The following is an 18144-nucleotide window of genomic DNA, read 5'->3' as shown; positions in this document are numbered from 1 at the left end:
TCTTAAATTTTTGCAAGTAAGGCTATTAGGAAACAAAAAAAACAATAATTTTTTAAAGGTTTTAATAATATTTTTAATAAGTAATTGCACAAGGTGATTACTAACTTCACTTGAATTATTAAAATATTCAAATCCAAAATTTTTTTAAGGATATAATGAACAATTTGATATTGGAATGAATTTGTTTTGGTCACGACTTTACTATTGAAAAAAGAAGTTCTTAAATTTTGTCCATTCGACATATAATATCAAAACTGACCACTTACAGAATTCGTGAATTATGAACTTTAAAATTCAAGTTAATTTAAATATTGTTGTTTTAGAAAAATATTCACTCGCATTATATATACATACTTATTTTATGATTTTCATTTGATTGAAATTTTCTCAGAGGATTGGTAATAAGACTTCGACCTTATCTTATATAATCAAAATTGTACAAATAATACATTCTATATCCAAAACATTAATTTAACGTTTTATATTTAATACAAAATGATACGAAACAATATCATTGACTGTATTGAACTGCATATTTTCAGGGTTTTGTGTTACATAACTACTTTTGCATAAAGAAACTTTTTAATAAAAGAATTATTCATTTTAGGTCAGAACAGATCAAAGTAAAAATCTTCACAAAACTTATAGAGAATTTTATTTGGCTCACTGTACTTTTAAATGAATTTCACCTTATGTGAGTATAAAAAAGATTGAATCTAATGAAAGAAATGGGGAAAAAACTCTTTTCTGCAGATACATTTTTCAAAATGCATTGAAGAAAAAAACAACTTAAACTTTTTCTCTTTTATATAGAAAATAAAAGAGAAAAGATTCACTTCAAAAGATTTTTTTTTTAAAGTTTAATTTTCCTCTTTATATAAAATATTGAAGAAAAATCTTTAATAGTTTTTTAATTTATTACTTTGACCATTTCTCTCTCTTTTTTTTATATTATTATTATTATTAAAAGATGAAGGAACTTTATTTGTTTTGCCTTTAAAAAACAATAATCAAGAATAATGCCGACGAAAAAATTAAATTAAAGGATTTTTTTTATTTTTATTGTTTTTTTTTTTATTTTTCCTTGTGTTATAAGGAATAATTATTTAAAAGAGTTTAAAAATCCAATTTGTGTAAAAGTTTGAATTAAATTCCTTTCTTAAATCCGATTATAAGCAAAAAAAAAAAACAATTAATTAAATTTAATTACTTTGAAATTTGAGGAAAACTATGATCAATCATGTCTGTTTTTTTTTTTTCTAATAGGGAGGATGTAAGGGTTTACAAAGTAGAAAAAAACATCAGATATAAAAAAAAATATTTCTATTAATTTTTTTATAAAGGCTTCTTTAATTTAAGAGATATAATTTTTTCACTCTTAATGTAAGAACTTCTAAAATTAAGAGTAAAAAAATTATATTGCAGTTTAAAGAGTTTAGGGTATTCAATAGACTTATGCAGATATTAATAGGGTTTAGAATTTTGCTTTAAAATTATTAAAACTCGCTTTTTTTTCAAATTAATTCAAATATTGTAAATAAAATCGCACAAAATTATAAATATTTAATTAATTTTAATTTAATAAAAATTATTCAATAATACTTTAAGGTTACAAACAATAATGCTTTCTAAATAATTAAAATATTTAAGGTTTAACCAAAAATCATTATTTTTGGTTTAATTGTGGTTGAGTTCGCGGCGACAATACTGAAAATAGATCTGCAAATGTAAAGAGTTTTTGGTTTTTTTTTTTGTTTATAGCATATAGTCAAGGTGGCACTTCTGCGATGGTTTGAGACACAGAAATTTTACTCCGCCGATTTGTCGAATGACATTTATTTCATATGTAGTTGAATTTGAAAATGATAAAAAGAAAATATTGAAGGTTTTTTTTTCAGAAATATTTTGTATATATGTGTATACACAGTTAAATAATATCCTTTAATCATTTCTTAATTTTTTTAAATACTTATATTAATTCTTTTAGGATCAGAATCATGGAACAGATTGGAAATGGAAACAAAATTCTAAATAAATTTAGCGTTTTTATAGATATCACAATACATTGTCTAGTGTAGCTATGCAGTACATCGATTGAACTTACTTTTTCAGATTGAAAAACATGAACTTAATTATCCTCTCTCTATTACTAAGTGCAATATAAATTTTAATTTACATTAAATTGTGAATTAAGTGAATGTCCATAGAATTTCAATATGCGATCACAAATTTGATAAGAAGAAAATTCGTATCTTTCGTATTATTTATACCATCTAAGAGGAAACCTATGTTACAGATTTGAGAAAACAATAACTATAATTTAAGATAAAATTGAATTTTAACAGGTCTGACTTTATCATACCGGCCTATACAATTTCACTTTCCATTTGCCTTTTGAGGTTTTCACAAAATAATTTGTAAAAAAGGGCACTTGTAAAATTTTAAGCAGCAATAATTTGAAAAGGGTTCAAATTGGTAATTATTTTATTCTAGAGAAATGAATTTCTCCTAAAAATTTATTTGGGTGCAAAATTTTGACATAATTTGGAAACAGATGGACGAACTGACGAACAGAATAAAATTAATAATCGAACTTCTTCAATTTTATTTTATAAATTTACTGAAAATTAAATATTAAAGTTATTTGTTTCTAATTTTTTTATAAAGTCCTAGAATTCTATACATATCTACACATGCATATGTAAATACTACGGTATAATTATTAAACATTATTATAAATCACCGTATGTTTATGATATTTACATAGAAATATGTGCCTGTACACGTAGATTATAATTCTATACATACATATATATTTTTATGCACTTATTTTATAGTCTATATAATATGCACTCTACAGCAATTTCATATAGAGAATTTCTATTTAAATTTTCTTTCAATTTCAAACAACCTACTTTAATTTTTCCTATTTTTTTATGCATTTTTTATTTTTTTTTATTTTCTATATACAAAATATTATGTATAAATATTCAGTGTATCCTTAACTTATATGTATATGTGATGCTTTTTGTTTTTATTTTAATATTATTTTATTTGATTTTTTTTTTTATTTAATCGGCCTTCAAAAAAAAATATTCTTTCAATTAAATTTGATGTGGTTCAATTTAATACACATACATTTGTGTATGTATGTATATGGTCATAAATGTGTGTATGGGTTAATGCACGTGTTTGTTTAGAAAAGCAAATACATGAAAAAAGTCCTGAATTTTATTATTTATTTATAAATCTTTACAAAAAAGAAAAAAATTATGATAATAAAATATGTATGTAAAAAAAAATAAAATAAATTTATTAGTTGCGTTCCAAAAAGCTCAAATAATTGAATCTGACTATATGGCAACTGGTGTATAGCAGTTTTAATATAAAAAGAAAAGCAAAAACAGAAATATAAAAATAAAAAACGGATTTTCTATATAGTTTTAGAGTCATTGGCTTGGGTTCTCCCATAATGTTAAATTTTTTTTTGCCTTAATTTTTATTGCACTATAAGGATTTAAAGAGCAAAGAAAAAAAACATAGAAAAAACGAGGCAAATGAATTTTTTAAAAAGTTTATTTTATTTTTCTAGTTAAATTTATGATTTTTCTCTGTGTGTGTGTGTGTGTATTTCAATGTTAGTTCAATTATTGAGAACAGAAAAATAAATAAATAAATGAAAAAAAAAAACAACAAGCCAAATCAAAGGTTTCGTTGCGAGATAATCGGATTTTTGCTTTTGCATTCTGTTGGTGCTGCTGATGCTGCTGCTCTGCTACCATTAACTAAAACTAATTCACATGAAATATGGTGAGAGTGGCTTTAAATATTTTATTCCTTGTTTTGATATTTTCTTTCTTTTAAGGTAGAATTTTCAGTGGAGTTTAAAGGAGTTCAATATCTATCATATTCCATAATGGTACCCCCCCATTCAATATATTTTGGTATAGCTGCGTCCTTTGTTTCTTTTGATTCATTAGTTTTTATATTTTTGTATTTTATTGACATTTTATTATGCATATGTATAAGCGTATATTGTCATACATGAAAGTATATAAAAAATTGTGTTTGAAAGAAAAAAAAAATGTCACTTAATTTTTTATGACTTTTCATATAAATTTTATTGAGTAGATACCGAAAACATATAAACGCATGTATGTGTGAATGTTTTATATTTAATATACGCCAGGATTGAAAATTTTGTAGATAAAATATTGAACGCCTGTGTGAGTAGCACGCGAGTGTAACCGTTTGTGTATAAATATATTTATTAAATCATAAATTTGAAAATATATAGGATTGCCATCTTAATTATTATTTTAAATTCTCAATAATAATTATTAATAAAGTAGAGAAATAAAATAATTTGAATCCAAATGAAATTTCAGTAAAAAATAAATTTGCAAGATGCATAATTCACAAAAAATTCACAATGAACATGTTCTTATGAGGCGAAAATTTTAAAAATCTAAAATAATTGAATATTTTTGCTATGACTTCTCATCTTATTAAATTAATTAAATTAAAAATAATTTATCTGTTTTACAATAATTAATTATGCGTCCAAACAACACAGAACTTGTTTCATCATACCAAATAAATTCCTATAGTGGTCATAATATCATTAAATGATATGCGGTCTCATCGGGTAGTCATAACAACAGTAATATACGTAAGTAGTACGTAAGTACTATACTCTACTTACTATATACACAGTGGACCTCATAATTATTTATGAAATTGAAGGTCTCGATTTTTATACTAAATTTTTTTTTTGTGCGATTCTAGAAGAGAAAAACTAATGATATTAGTTTTTTTTTGAATAAATACCCGAACTACTGGTTACCCCACTTCAAAATTATAATAAAAAATAAAACCGTGTTAGAAGGTTAAAAAAAGGATTTAGAAAAGTCATTTTTTCCCAAAAGTTTTTGTTTTTTTGTTTTAGATTTAACTAGTTTAAGAATATAGAAAAAAAAATTCTAATAGATTGGATTTTTATAGATAAAATTCATAAATAATTTTAATTTTTATTTTTTGTTAAATTATTTTGAAAATATTATGGGAAATATTTTTTGTTTATAACTCATAATATTTATTTAATACATGGGGGATTTCAATGGCACACGAATTTAATATTTCATACAACATAGTTGTGTCACATATAAATAAATTATACGAAAATTAATTTGAAATTTCATTAGGGAATAAATTTTTAAAATTACGATTTAACATTGATATTAGAAATTAATATTTTGTACGACTGAGAATATAGGAAGAAATCATTGTGGTTCTTTAATTTCAAGTCTATACATATACTAATAGTAGGTAGACAGTGTTTAAATGGCAACCTTTAGGGCCATAAATACTCATTTAAGTGCATAAATAATTATGATTTTATTATGGAATTAAGAACGAGTTCATTAATTTTACATTCGCTTACATTAAATATTAAATAAAATCATTCCACAGTGATGGGCCGGGTCTTAAAGGTTAAATGCATTATAAGCACAAAACAAGTATGAAGAATATTTGGGTTCCCTTGCGTCTAAACAGTGTTAAAAATCAGAATTATTTTCAAATCTAACTTTATTTAATTCAAATTTATTTAATTCAAATCTATTAGTTTACTTTTTCTAAATAAAGTTTATTTAGAATAATTTATATTTTTAAAATCTATATCGAACTTAAATATTAAACTTAAAAATAGAAAATTAATTTTCACTTATAAAACTTATCATTTTGATTATAAAAATTTCATACAGTCTTATATTGCTATTATAAAATGTTAAAAATAATAAAATAGATTATGATTTTAAGCTTTAATGTATGTATTCAAAAAAAAATTTCAATTTATGATTTAATTCTCCCATAATTCGGAAATCCAGCACTGTTTGGTGCAAAAGTTGATATCTCAACTATTTCTGGTTGAATTGTTGTCATTGATTCTTCTTCTTGTTCTTCTTTTTTCTCTTCTATTACAATTGGCTCTTGAGTTGTTGTACTATCATCAATATCAATTAAATTTTCAGCCAAAACTAATTCATTTTCAGTTGTACTTTCAGTATTTGATATTGTACTGTTATCATCAAAATCAACATTTAATTCTATTAATTTATCAATTAGATCTTGATTGTCTTTATCGATTAAATTTTCTGATGACTGATTTAAATTTTGATTAACATCGGGAATATTAGTTAATGATTCAGTTGTTTGTTGATTAACTATTGTTTCATTTGTTAATCTCGATTGACTTTGATTTCGATGATTTTCAATTGCTGCAGCATTTATTAACCAAAATGGCCTTTGATCAAATGGTAAACGATTTAAACGATCAACAATATCTTTATTACCCAAAGCATCATATGGTAAACGTGTTGTACTTTCAACATTATTCATATTTAATTGTAATTGATTTGAATTTATGGGTAATCTATTGGGTATAGAATTTGAATCATTATTAAATCGGTCGCCTAATATAGGTGAAAATTCTTGTTCTGGTAATACAACATTTATAAAAACTGGTGGACGTTGAGTTCGATTTGATAATAAATCTTGTTCAAAACGTTCACTTAAACCATCTGGTACTGTAATATTAGTTTCCGGTTTTAATTTATCTTTATAACCACTATGTTGTAAACTGCCAGCAAATGAAGGTCTCTGTCCATATACGAATGATATTAATAAAAGTTGTAGGAAAATGGGAATCTAAAAATAAAAATAGAATTATATTAATGAGAAAGACATTAAAATTTCATTAAATATTTTTTTAATAAATTTTAATTAGAAAATTTATAAAAGATTTAGTATTCTTAATGACGAAGAATTCAAGTTATTCGTGACAGAATCATATGGCATGATTTTATAAATTTTGTGCTATATTTAGAAACCGTGAATTTGGATCCGTGATTAAAATTGAATTGCATTAAGTATACTTTTAATTAATTGCATAAATAATGGTAAAATATTTTAAATCGAGACAGAAAATTACGTAAGAAATTATAAAAGTTTGATGACAAGAGTTTTAATAATTGATAACGAATTTCATTGGTTTCACCCACTGAAATTTATGCAACTATTAAAGTCTTTATTCACTAAAAGATTTTACATTAATTTAAAATATTATAGGAATGAAAGTTTCATTCAAAAAATTTTAAATTTCTCTTTCAAATTTACAACTTTCATTAATTGTGTTTAAAAAATTTTGGAATACTATTATAGCACAAGTTTTTAAAATAAATTATCATAAAATTCAAATTATAATCTTTCATATATTCACCACTAACGTGCATATATTAAGCGTGGTTGTATATGATGAATTAAATTCTGTTAATATATACATATAAATATCAGGCGATTAGTACAAGCATCTAATATAGCAAAAAAAGCCATCAATTAGCCAACATACGTGGGTATCTGCAACTATAACTAAAATCGTCATCATTTATAGTTGGAAAGAGAAGGGGAAGGGGAAAGGGAATTAATAATTAAACAGTCAAAATCAAATGTATCCACAACTACTGCATTCGCCCTCTTACTTACTTACGTACAAAAAACAGACGAATACAAGTTAATTTTGCACAACACACGTAACACTGCGCTCATGCATCCCATAATACTATGACGTGGAATATACTTAAGTTACTGGAATTCCCCCTATAAGGAATTCGACCCATTAAAACCAGGACCACCACTTTATCCACCACAAGTTGATAAATGAAAACTATATCGGAAATCATCCTACAATAACAAAGCGATCTTAAGTCCAAAAGCTGAAGCCTATTCTCATAAGGAAAGGTATTCTAAACGGACTCGTCCAATCCATACCACGAAGAGCAAAACAAAGACTATATCTATATTAAAGTTACGAAGAGGAGACTAAACCTGACATGCGTAATCTAATTCAAAAGAATTATTAGATAAATCTTCAAGCTAACTTGATTAATAAATTTTGTTTACTAATTTGAATACTATATTTTAAAATATAAGTCAAAAAGAGGTTATTAAATTTTCAAACAACATTACAATTATTCTAAGAATAGAAAATTAGTACTAAATAAATCTAAAAAATCAAAACTCAATTTTAAAATAATCTCGAAAATCATAAAAAAATTCCTTAAAAAAAAACCCATACTCTAACTAAATCTTTAAATTCATAAGAAATTTATTGAAATTTAGAATAACAAATTTCTCATTTTCAATATCAATATTAAAAATTCTGGTTTTTCAACTTAACAAATTCAAAATTTGACCTTTTCATTTGAGTTCAAAAATGTTATGGCTAAAATATAAAATTGTACGAGTATATATATGTATATATACAAACTGCAATAAATTTTTTTATATACACAGAGATCTTGTATATAAATATTTTGACTGCACCTTAATTATTTTTTATGAAAATAATAAAAAAAAATAAAAACAGTTAAAAATTTATAGAAAATGTAAAAAGCAATAAGATTTTTAATTAAAATTTATAATTAAAGTAAAGATTATTTTATATCTACAACACCCTATACTTTAGTTATACAATATTCAAATCTAATACAATGTCATGCCAACCCGCTCTATTAGAACAAATATATTAGAGGCAATTTTATTTTTTTATCAATAATTTCTAAGAATTTTTAATTGTACTGGGTAATAACGTAGTTACTATATAAAAAGTAAATCCAAAAAAATACTGGTACCCCCCAATGAATAAAATTAAATTGAATTTTTTTTTTAAGTGTGGAAAAAAAAAACAAAATTAATTTTTATGTCCTACATAATATAAAATATTTATATAACACATGTAGGCCATCAATATTACATATACTTATACAATATACAAACAAAACAGGTAAATAATTAATTAAAATCAATTTAAATAAAGTCATCAATTCAATTAAATATTTTTCGTCAACAAAATATTGTATAAATAATAAAATAATAAAAAAATACAAAATTAATTAATGTGAATCATTAAATCGAATCAATTATATTTAAAAAAAAAAAACAAAACAAAAACAAAATGTGAAAATAAAAATTATTTAATTACCATTTTAATTATCAATTGGTTGCAATATTTCATTAACACCACTCTTTTATATTTCCTCACAAATTGTTAATTGCAAAAAAAAAAAACTGAAAGAATTTTAACACTTATTCTTTTCACAATTTTTTAACAATATTATTTTTATTAATTTTTCTTTTCATATAAAAATTTTTATTCTTTATTATGATTTCCTCCTTTAGATATTTTTTGCAAAAAAAATAAAATAAAAAAAATAAATAATATGCCGCAACCACCTTTATTGAAATTTCAGTTTTAACTGTGATTCTTACTTAAATTTCCCGATAGTTTTTATTTTGAAGCAAAAATTAAAGAAAAAAAAATCAAAACAAAAATAAATAAATAGCAATAATATTAAAACCTGAATTTGAAAATGTATAGGCCACCAGAATCAACCAAACTACTTGTATATTATCATTCTTATATAAACCCACACATGTTTTTTTTGGTTTTGTTAAAATGTTGTGTGTTTTTCCAAAATTGATGACGTCTATACATTTTTTGTTCTTGTTTTTTTTTTTTGAGAAGAGAATCTTGATTTAGAACAGTTTAATAAAATCTTTAAGTAATGAGTATTCATTCGTGTGAGATTAGAATAAGAATTAAGAAGGAAATTGGCAGGGCAGTAAATTTCTAATTCTAAGAGATTTTTATTTTATTGAAAATTAAGAGAAAGAAAAAACAAAAATAAAATAATTTGAAAGTTCATTTCGCTTCTATAAAATATAATCAGTGTGTTACGGATATTTGTTCGAGAAAATTGTATTAGATTAGGCACAATGCCATTTTATGGCAAATTTAAAAAAAAACTTGGTAGTTTAATTAAAAAATGAGAAATTTCTATTTTAATCAACATGCAACCTTGTTTCCAAATCTTATGGAAATATATGAAATCATGTTTTTGGTCTTAATATTTAAAAGAATTACAAAATTTCGAATCCGTGCTAATTGTTGAATAAAATAGATGTGATACATGTATCACACAATGAAAGCTGTGTTTATAAAAATGAAACTTTTAAAACCTTTTTTTAATGCTCTTTTAAAACACTATTTTGGAAAAAATCCACTTGGCATAATCATTTGAAAACTGAATGCAAAACTATTATTCCGTATTATGCCAAAATTGGCATTAAATATCCTAATATCCCAACACTGCCCACAATACTATTTAAGAGATTAACAAATGGTTATTACTTTCTTTGCAAATTCGAATTAATAAACTCAAATCTCTGGTCTGTCTTAAAATTTTTGTTCAAATTTTGTTTCTCTTTGTTATTTTTTTCTCTTTCCTTGATAATATTGTAGTTTCTCTTATATTTTTAAATTTCAAAACATTGATTTACTCAAAAATCAAATAAAATTATGACGTAATTAAAACTAAAGTTACCATATTAGGGAAATTATACTCAATGAATTATTTATATATTTTGTATTTCGCAATATGGATTTTTTTAAATTAATAAGCGATTAATAAAGACTTATAGAAAATATTTTTAATAATAAGAAATAAATTTAGAATGTATGGCTATTTTAAAAAAAAAGTGTGATGTGTTATTTAATTAAACTCATAATAAAATAGTAACAATTATAGAATAAAAAGTGCTAAATAGTACTAAAACAAATTATTGGACGAGTCTTCTTTCAGCTCTTAGGTGTTAAATCCAATTATATTAAAGTTTACTTCCCCCCGTATTATTTAAACGATTGTTTTGAATTATTTCAATTTTACTCAAGTATCCTTTTATGCTGTAACTTTTGAATTATATATAGAATCCATCCTTTAGAGATTTTTTAATGAAAAGAATGGTTAATCCTATAAATTCATTGCGAAAAGACTATATATTTCTAACAGGTCGTAAACAACGAACATGTCGAAAATATAAAACTCATACTAGTACATTTTATATCTAATTAATTTTGTTTCTTAGCCCCAATTTCAAAAAGAAATTTTTTCAACTCACAAAATTTTATTAATGAAATTTAAAATTATTTTATCAAAATATAAAAATTAAGCAGAAATTTCAAAAATTGTATAGTACACGGAAAAAATCTGATAATTTTATTCTAATGATAAAATTAAGTAGAAAATTCAATTATTTTTTATAAAAGTAGCAATAGAATTACATTGACCTTGAAAACTTTATGTAAACTTACACATAATTTGTTAGTTTACATAAAGTTTTGGGCACTAAACCCCAAAATCCACAAAAAAAAAAAATATTAAAATTTTAATATTAACCCTTAATTTAGCAAAACTTTTTTTACATTTTCACATAGAAAAATTTACTATTAATAATTTTACGACACTCATAGTAATAATTTTCAAATTTGCACTCTTTACTTTTTATTATTAATCTTATAATAAATTTTTCTATACATTCAAATATAAGAGAAAATATACTTAGTCAATGATTCATGAGATTATTTAAAAATTTCGTATACTAGCAAAAAAAAAAATCCCAAAAAAAAAAACATAAAAAATTTCCACTAAATCTTCCCTTTTTAGCACTTTTCCAAAAATTTTTTTGAAAAAAGTGCTTATTAGTTTCACTCTGTCCGTCCGTCCGTCCGTCCGTGGACACTTTTTTTGTTTACAATACTTCTACACCTTTGAAGATAGAAAGCTGAAATTTAATACATAGATCTTCACTAGAAACTTATTTCCGTAGAACAAAATTTTTACCTATCTCCCCCCCTCTAGAAGTTATACCCCCCCAAAACCCTAGAAATGGCCTTTTTTAAATATTTGTTGCAATGAAACCATAAGCATTTTTGAAATTTCGCAAACGCAGAAAGGCAGTGGCTAGCTTCCCCTTGCGCGGTATGCTATAGTTAAACTTTAGAAAAATAAAATGGCCGTTCAAATTTACCGTTATCTAAAGTCCTTTTTTTCCAAATTTTTGATGTCGTTTTTCTTCTAGACCCCAGACTGTAGAAGCTTGAAATTTTAGGAGCTTTTAGATATTAACAAATAGTTCATTTTGTTAGAAAAAAATTTTTTTCCATCTTCACCCCCTCTCAAGTTATCACCTCTTGAAATTCGTAAAATTTGAATTTTTGACACCTTATATTTCCGAAACCGCAAGCTTTTCCAAATTTTTATAAACGCAAAAAGCTAACGGTAAATTCCATGAAATTAAAAAATATAATTATTTTTCTTAACTCACACAATTAACCCTTAAAATCGAGCATTGTGTTAACCCCTTTTTATATTAATTTTTGCTTTATTTCAAAGACTGCATATATGCGTCATCCTAAATATATGCAATCCTACAAATAGTTTTGTATATGAATGAAAATAATTTTAATAGTGTGATAGCTACACATAGACTGTATTTAAAAGCAGAATTTTCACTTGTTGAAGGGAAAAGTGCTACAATACGAACCATTGGTTTGACCCAACTTTATTTCTAAATATCTTTTCTTTTATTTTACACTGTTTAAATTTTACACCAAAATAAAAATAATCTAAAGCAGATAAAAGGTAAAAAAAAAACAAAAACAAGAAAACAAGAAGACTAAAATTTAAGCCACAAAACTTCACGGTCCCTATTTTTTTATGATTTTAAATGTTATACGAGTACTACTATGCTTTTTTTTACACTTTTTATGCTCCTATTTATTTATTACACCAACTTTATGTCATTTATAGTGATGATGACAGAACAACCATCTTTTTATGCACCCTTTTTTTATCGTTGTACATACATGTATGCATGTGCTTATATATAGAGGACCTACATATTTAGTATATAACTTTATTCTCATAAACGTATACGACTACAATTATGTTGAAGATTGTAAAATGCAAAAAAATAAAAAAAAAAATAACAAAAAACGAATATCCTTTTGGCTTTTTGTCTTAATTTTGTTTGACATTTTCACTGTTTCAATCTTCCAAAAAAAAGAAAAAAAATTGAAAATTTTATTTTTTACGATTATTTTCAATTTTTTATGTAAATGTACGTAAAAAATACCAAAATATGAAAAAATAAAAATAAAAATAGAATACGAAAACAAAACAAAAATTCACAATAGTAACAAAATGTATCAACACCTACATACCATTTTTTATTATTCGCGTATACAAACAAACACACATTACAGTTTTGCTACATTAACATACATTTTACATGCCGGCGTATACCACTACCAGTCTACATGTATGTACTCGTATCAACTATTCCAATAACAAAAAACGATGCAAAATTTATTGTTCCTTACAAAAAAAAAATTTATATTTAAAGTTGAAATGATGAAAATTTCATAGTTAAGTACCGCGAAAAAGTGCTTTATTGTGTGTAAGCATAAAATTACAGTCATTGAATATTTTCCAACAAGTATGTATAACAAGCATATATGTATTATCATAATATTACAAGTATATAAGAAACCCGAAAATAAAAAACAAAGAATAAAAAACAAACAAATATATTGTAAAAATAAAAACAAAAAAAAAATAAAAAAATTAAGATAAAATTCTTCAAGGATCTGTTGAACTGTAAATGAGTTTTGAATTTGCATACAAAATATAATATGCTTATACTCGTATTTATGTGCGTATGTATAAGGATATTATATTGATACGAGGTAGAACACATTGTATGTAATAGAGAGTGTCTCAAGAGTAACGTGATTGTTAAATTTTTTGCTATTCTTTTTCTGTTATTTTTGTAGGATTTTATCGTCTATTTTCAGTATTGGCATTACACATTGAAAATTAAAATTAATATTATAATCAATAATGGATTGATAAGTGTGGGGCGCTTATATATTTAATTATGTAATATTATTGATTAAGAATATTAACATGTTTTCAATAATAATGGTACGTATAATATAGTTACTTAAATCAAAAAGTTTTATTTGCGTTTTTCTGTTATCGGTGGGAGAAGAAATGACAAAGTATCAGTTTTGAATATATTACGCATCAGAACTGAGATTGTATAGTTGTTACAGTGAAATTTCCTTATAAACCTGAACATATATGGTGCTTGTGTAACTCAAGATATAAATTATACTAGATTATTTAAAGCAATAAAACGGCCTCAAATCCTAAAATTATAAGAGAAGGTTTCTCTTTTGAATAATTTCAATTTACTTTAAACTCAAACATTAATTTTATACAATGCAACCGAAATCTGCTTTTAAAAAGTGCAAACTCAAATATTTAGTGAGTAGTACGAAATCTCAATTCGATTAACATTAAAATTTCTTAATCACATTTTTCATTAATTTTATAAGATAAGGAGTTCCCTGGTACACTCGATAACTGAAGTTCACCAATATTATAGTAGGCACATCAATATTTTTAATAAATATATGTACATATATGTATGTATGTAAAAAGTTTTTCATAAAACAATGAACATCAAAAATATTATATGCCAGTACTGACATACATACATAAACACATATTATTCTTAGATATAGCACATTTGCGAGAAAAATGACATAAGTCAAAATGTAGAGTCGCAAACATGCTTCTATTACTATTATATTTTAATATATAAAGCTTTTCTGGAACAAAAAAATATAGTAATAATTTGTTCATATACATACCTGTAGAACAGTTCTATACCAACGTTTTTTAGCCTTCGACAGTAATTTATACTCAGCTCTAAATACTTTAAATTCCGGAAATCGAAGTTATTCTATTTTTGAGTTATGTCGTTATTCTTCCCAATGTGCGATATTTATATATGTATGTATTATGTTTACGTCATTATAATTTATTGAAACTAAAAGAAGGAAAAATACTTTTGAACTCGCATGTTATACAATCGCATATTCACTCACCTGATATTCCTGAACTTATCCTGATCTGAATTCTGTCATTTGAAATTGTTTTGAAAATATTGTTAAAAGAAATCACATCAAAAAGTTTTCCTAATTGAAAAAAAAAAAAAAAATTGAAATTTTCAATAAATAAAATCAATCAATTTTATTTGTCAGAAAAAAAAATTTTTTTAATTTCAAATGTTAAACACTCATCTTACTATGATTCCCGTACATACAATCAAAATTTTGTCAATTTGTTGAAATTTGTTGAATTTTTAAGACGTTCCTTAAAAGTTAAATTTGTATTTTGTTGTTTCTTGCATTTGATTCTATTTATGGTTTAAGGCGGTCTGTAATTTAATTATAAAATGTAAATCAGTATTTTTAATATTGTAGAAACGTGGAGGCAATTAACATTTTTTGAATAATTTTTAATAAAACTCTACTTTTAGACTACGAGCATAAAATTCTACACACAGTGTTGGTACAAAAGCAAAAGGCAAAAATTTGTTAGTTTTAAGTGACCCAAATAGTATATACGCCATTTTAAGAAAAATTATGAATTGGCTACAGTTTCAATTCCAAAACACTTTGCTTTACAGTCAACAATTTCATGTTCCTATGTATTTATAGGATATTCTCCAGGTCTTCTTTTTATAGTAGGATCAAAAACTTCTTTTCAAGTTTTATTAACGTATGTTTCAAAAAAAAAAAAAATTTTATATTTGATTGATTAATAGACAATTTTATACAAAAATAATTTAAAATTGCATATCACTAGGCCAATTAAGTATTCGTAGAGTAAAATATGACTGGATACAAGAAACACATAAATACAAACATTAGAGGAGTGGCTATAACTGATCATATATTGTTCTAGATGTGGTATTATTTACGTAACTGCCTATATTTTTACTATCGGAATAGAAGAAAAAGAGAACTATTTAAGAAGATGTGTTAAGCTTTCTTTAGATTCGATAAGAGAGTCGTGTTTAAAAATTTAAACTTAACCTCACCATGTAATTAACCTTAACATGTAAATTTAATCATTACAATATCTTCACAATTTCTGAATTTAATAATATTAAAACAGCTATTCATAATTATATTTTTAGTGCTACAATGCAAATTTATAATATAATAGCACCCCTATGCTGCTTACAACTTACATAGTTAAACGTTATTGGAACTAATAAAATTCAATTTTCTTTTTTTATGAAATTTTTTAACAAAATGAAAAATTAACGTAGTTTACATGTGCAAATAAATAAAATTGGCATCCCATTGTGCTCTCTACATAAAACTACTTTGTATCGTTTTAAATGAAAATGTTATACACATAATATGGTATGTAGCATAACTCTTATACACATTATGATTAAGACTTGAAAAAAAAACACTAAAATAAAAATTTCGTTCGAATTAAACCAAGTTAATTTTTTAACAAAAGGCATAAAAATAATACACGAATCCAAATTAAAATGGAATTGTGCATTTTACTACAATTTTGTGATAAATATATATTTCATACTCTTTCAAGTGCGGTTGTATATAAGTTGCACATTATAACTGAAATACAGCAAGTATAATCCAACCTCAAATAAGTAAAGATTTGACCTAATAATTCTAATTGTTCTCATAAATGAATTTTGGTTCATTGTAATTTAACCTGGAAATTACAAGCTTTTGAACAGTGGTTTCTATGTTATGCAGATCTATGAGGTAATAACATGACATTTACATACTATATAACATTTAAGAACTTTACAAGTTTATAATATTTTTGATTTTCTTTTTACAAACATCTAATACCCTAGTAATTCATAATTTATAAATTCAATGTTATTATTTCGTTGTTTCTCCCTGTGATTCTTATATATCTCGTTTCCAGATAAATTTATTGTATATACACATCTAAATTTATTTAGATATAATAATTTTTTTTTGCAATTGTTCTTTCTATTACAATATAAAGGAATCCTATGCGCACTTACAATATCTTATGTTATTTACATTACCTACTTTTCGTATATTCAAAATTTATCATTTAGATTTTTGATTGTATTTGTAATGTGATTCTAACTGTTATATTCAATACTATAGTAAACTAATATAAATTTTACTGATGTTTTGTTCTATTTTGTTTTCTGTTCTTATTCTTTCAAAATAGTGATAATAATAGTGAAATAATGAGATGGAAATTGCTTTATAGGCACACACAATATAAATAATATACAAGAAAAATAAACTAAAGGATGTTGTTAACAAGGATATGGCTATGAATTTAAAATTTTAATATTTATGTAAATATACACTTTTTCCTATGTTATGTATTTATAATAATTTCTATATTATCTCATGTAATGATCACAATAAAGATATTTTTTTATATAGAACATGATTTCTAAATTCTTGTGTTCCTGGGTAGTAGATTTTAACTAATCTGATTCGATAATTACTCTAGCACAATAATTAATCTTATTTGAAAGAATTTTGAGCATTTCAAATGAAAATTATCATAGTAATTTGTGCTCATAAAACCTTAAAACTTTTCGAAATTCCAAAATTAATTTTTTTTTTCTAATTAAAGACAAAAATAAAACCGGTTTCGCTGTTCATTTTTATATTTTTGACACACATTTAATTTTCTTATTAACTTAATTTTGTTATTAAATAAGAATATTTTAATAATTAAATACTTTTAAGAATTGTAAATAAAATAACAGAGTTGTAATGTGTGGGTTGAAGTCAGTTTAGTATTTATGAATTCAATTTCAGTACATTATGCAGTACAGCATGGCATAGTAAGCTGAAACACTCTACTTTTATGTTATTTATTATGACCAATATCATTGTATATGCACAAATCTAATCTCAGAAATGAATTTAAAAAAAACCTTGCAAGAAATTCTATTTTAATTTTATTAAAAAATAAATAAATTGAAAAATAATTAAGCAAACATTTTTACTTTAATTGCTTTTTATTTTTTTTAGATTTTCCAGCTTGAGTTTAAAATTAAATTCAAAAATTATTATTTTTATTTAATTTTCAGTAGAAAAAATTAATAAAATTTTCCGTTTAGTAGCCATAGTAAATTGAGCCAAGATAATAAGTATTGTATAGTCCCTAATGCTAGATCTAAATCTTAAAGTCTTGATTTTAATGTTTCCAAAGCGAATAATCATCATGATCAGTTATTCTTTATCGGGAAAATCTGTCAGCAACTCAGCTACGAACAATATTATTGGTATTTATTTGAATTTATTAACGAATTGAAATTCAAAATCACTAAATTTCTTTGATCCTT

General features: G+C 23.9%; 1 protein-coding gene across 1 annotated transcript; it reads right to left on the bottom strand.

Moving 5' to 3' along the window:
* Positions 1-5687: 5687 nt before the first annotated feature.
* Positions 5688-9546, bottom strand: LOC129614000 (uncharacterized). Its single transcript, XM_055528366.1, has 2 exons — positions 9041-9546; positions 5688-6708 (listed from the first exon to the last, which is right to left on the bottom strand). Exons 1-2 carry the CDS (start codon positions 9071-9073, stop codon positions 5854-5856), a joined length of 888 nt encoding a protein of 295 aa, XP_055384341.1. The 5' UTR covers positions 9074-9546; the 3' UTR covers positions 5688-5853.
* Positions 9547-18144: the final 8598 nt, after the last annotated feature.

This window comes from Condylostylus longicornis, unplaced genomic scaffold, assembly GCF_029603195.1.
Source record: "Condylostylus longicornis isolate FDR11 unplaced genomic scaffold, ASM2960319v2 ptg000098l, whole genome shotgun sequence".
Classification (NCBI taxonomy): domain Eukaryota; kingdom Metazoa; phylum Arthropoda; class Insecta; order Diptera; family Dolichopodidae; genus Condylostylus; species Condylostylus longicornis.
This window is presented reverse-complemented; position numbering and strand designations above follow the sequence as displayed.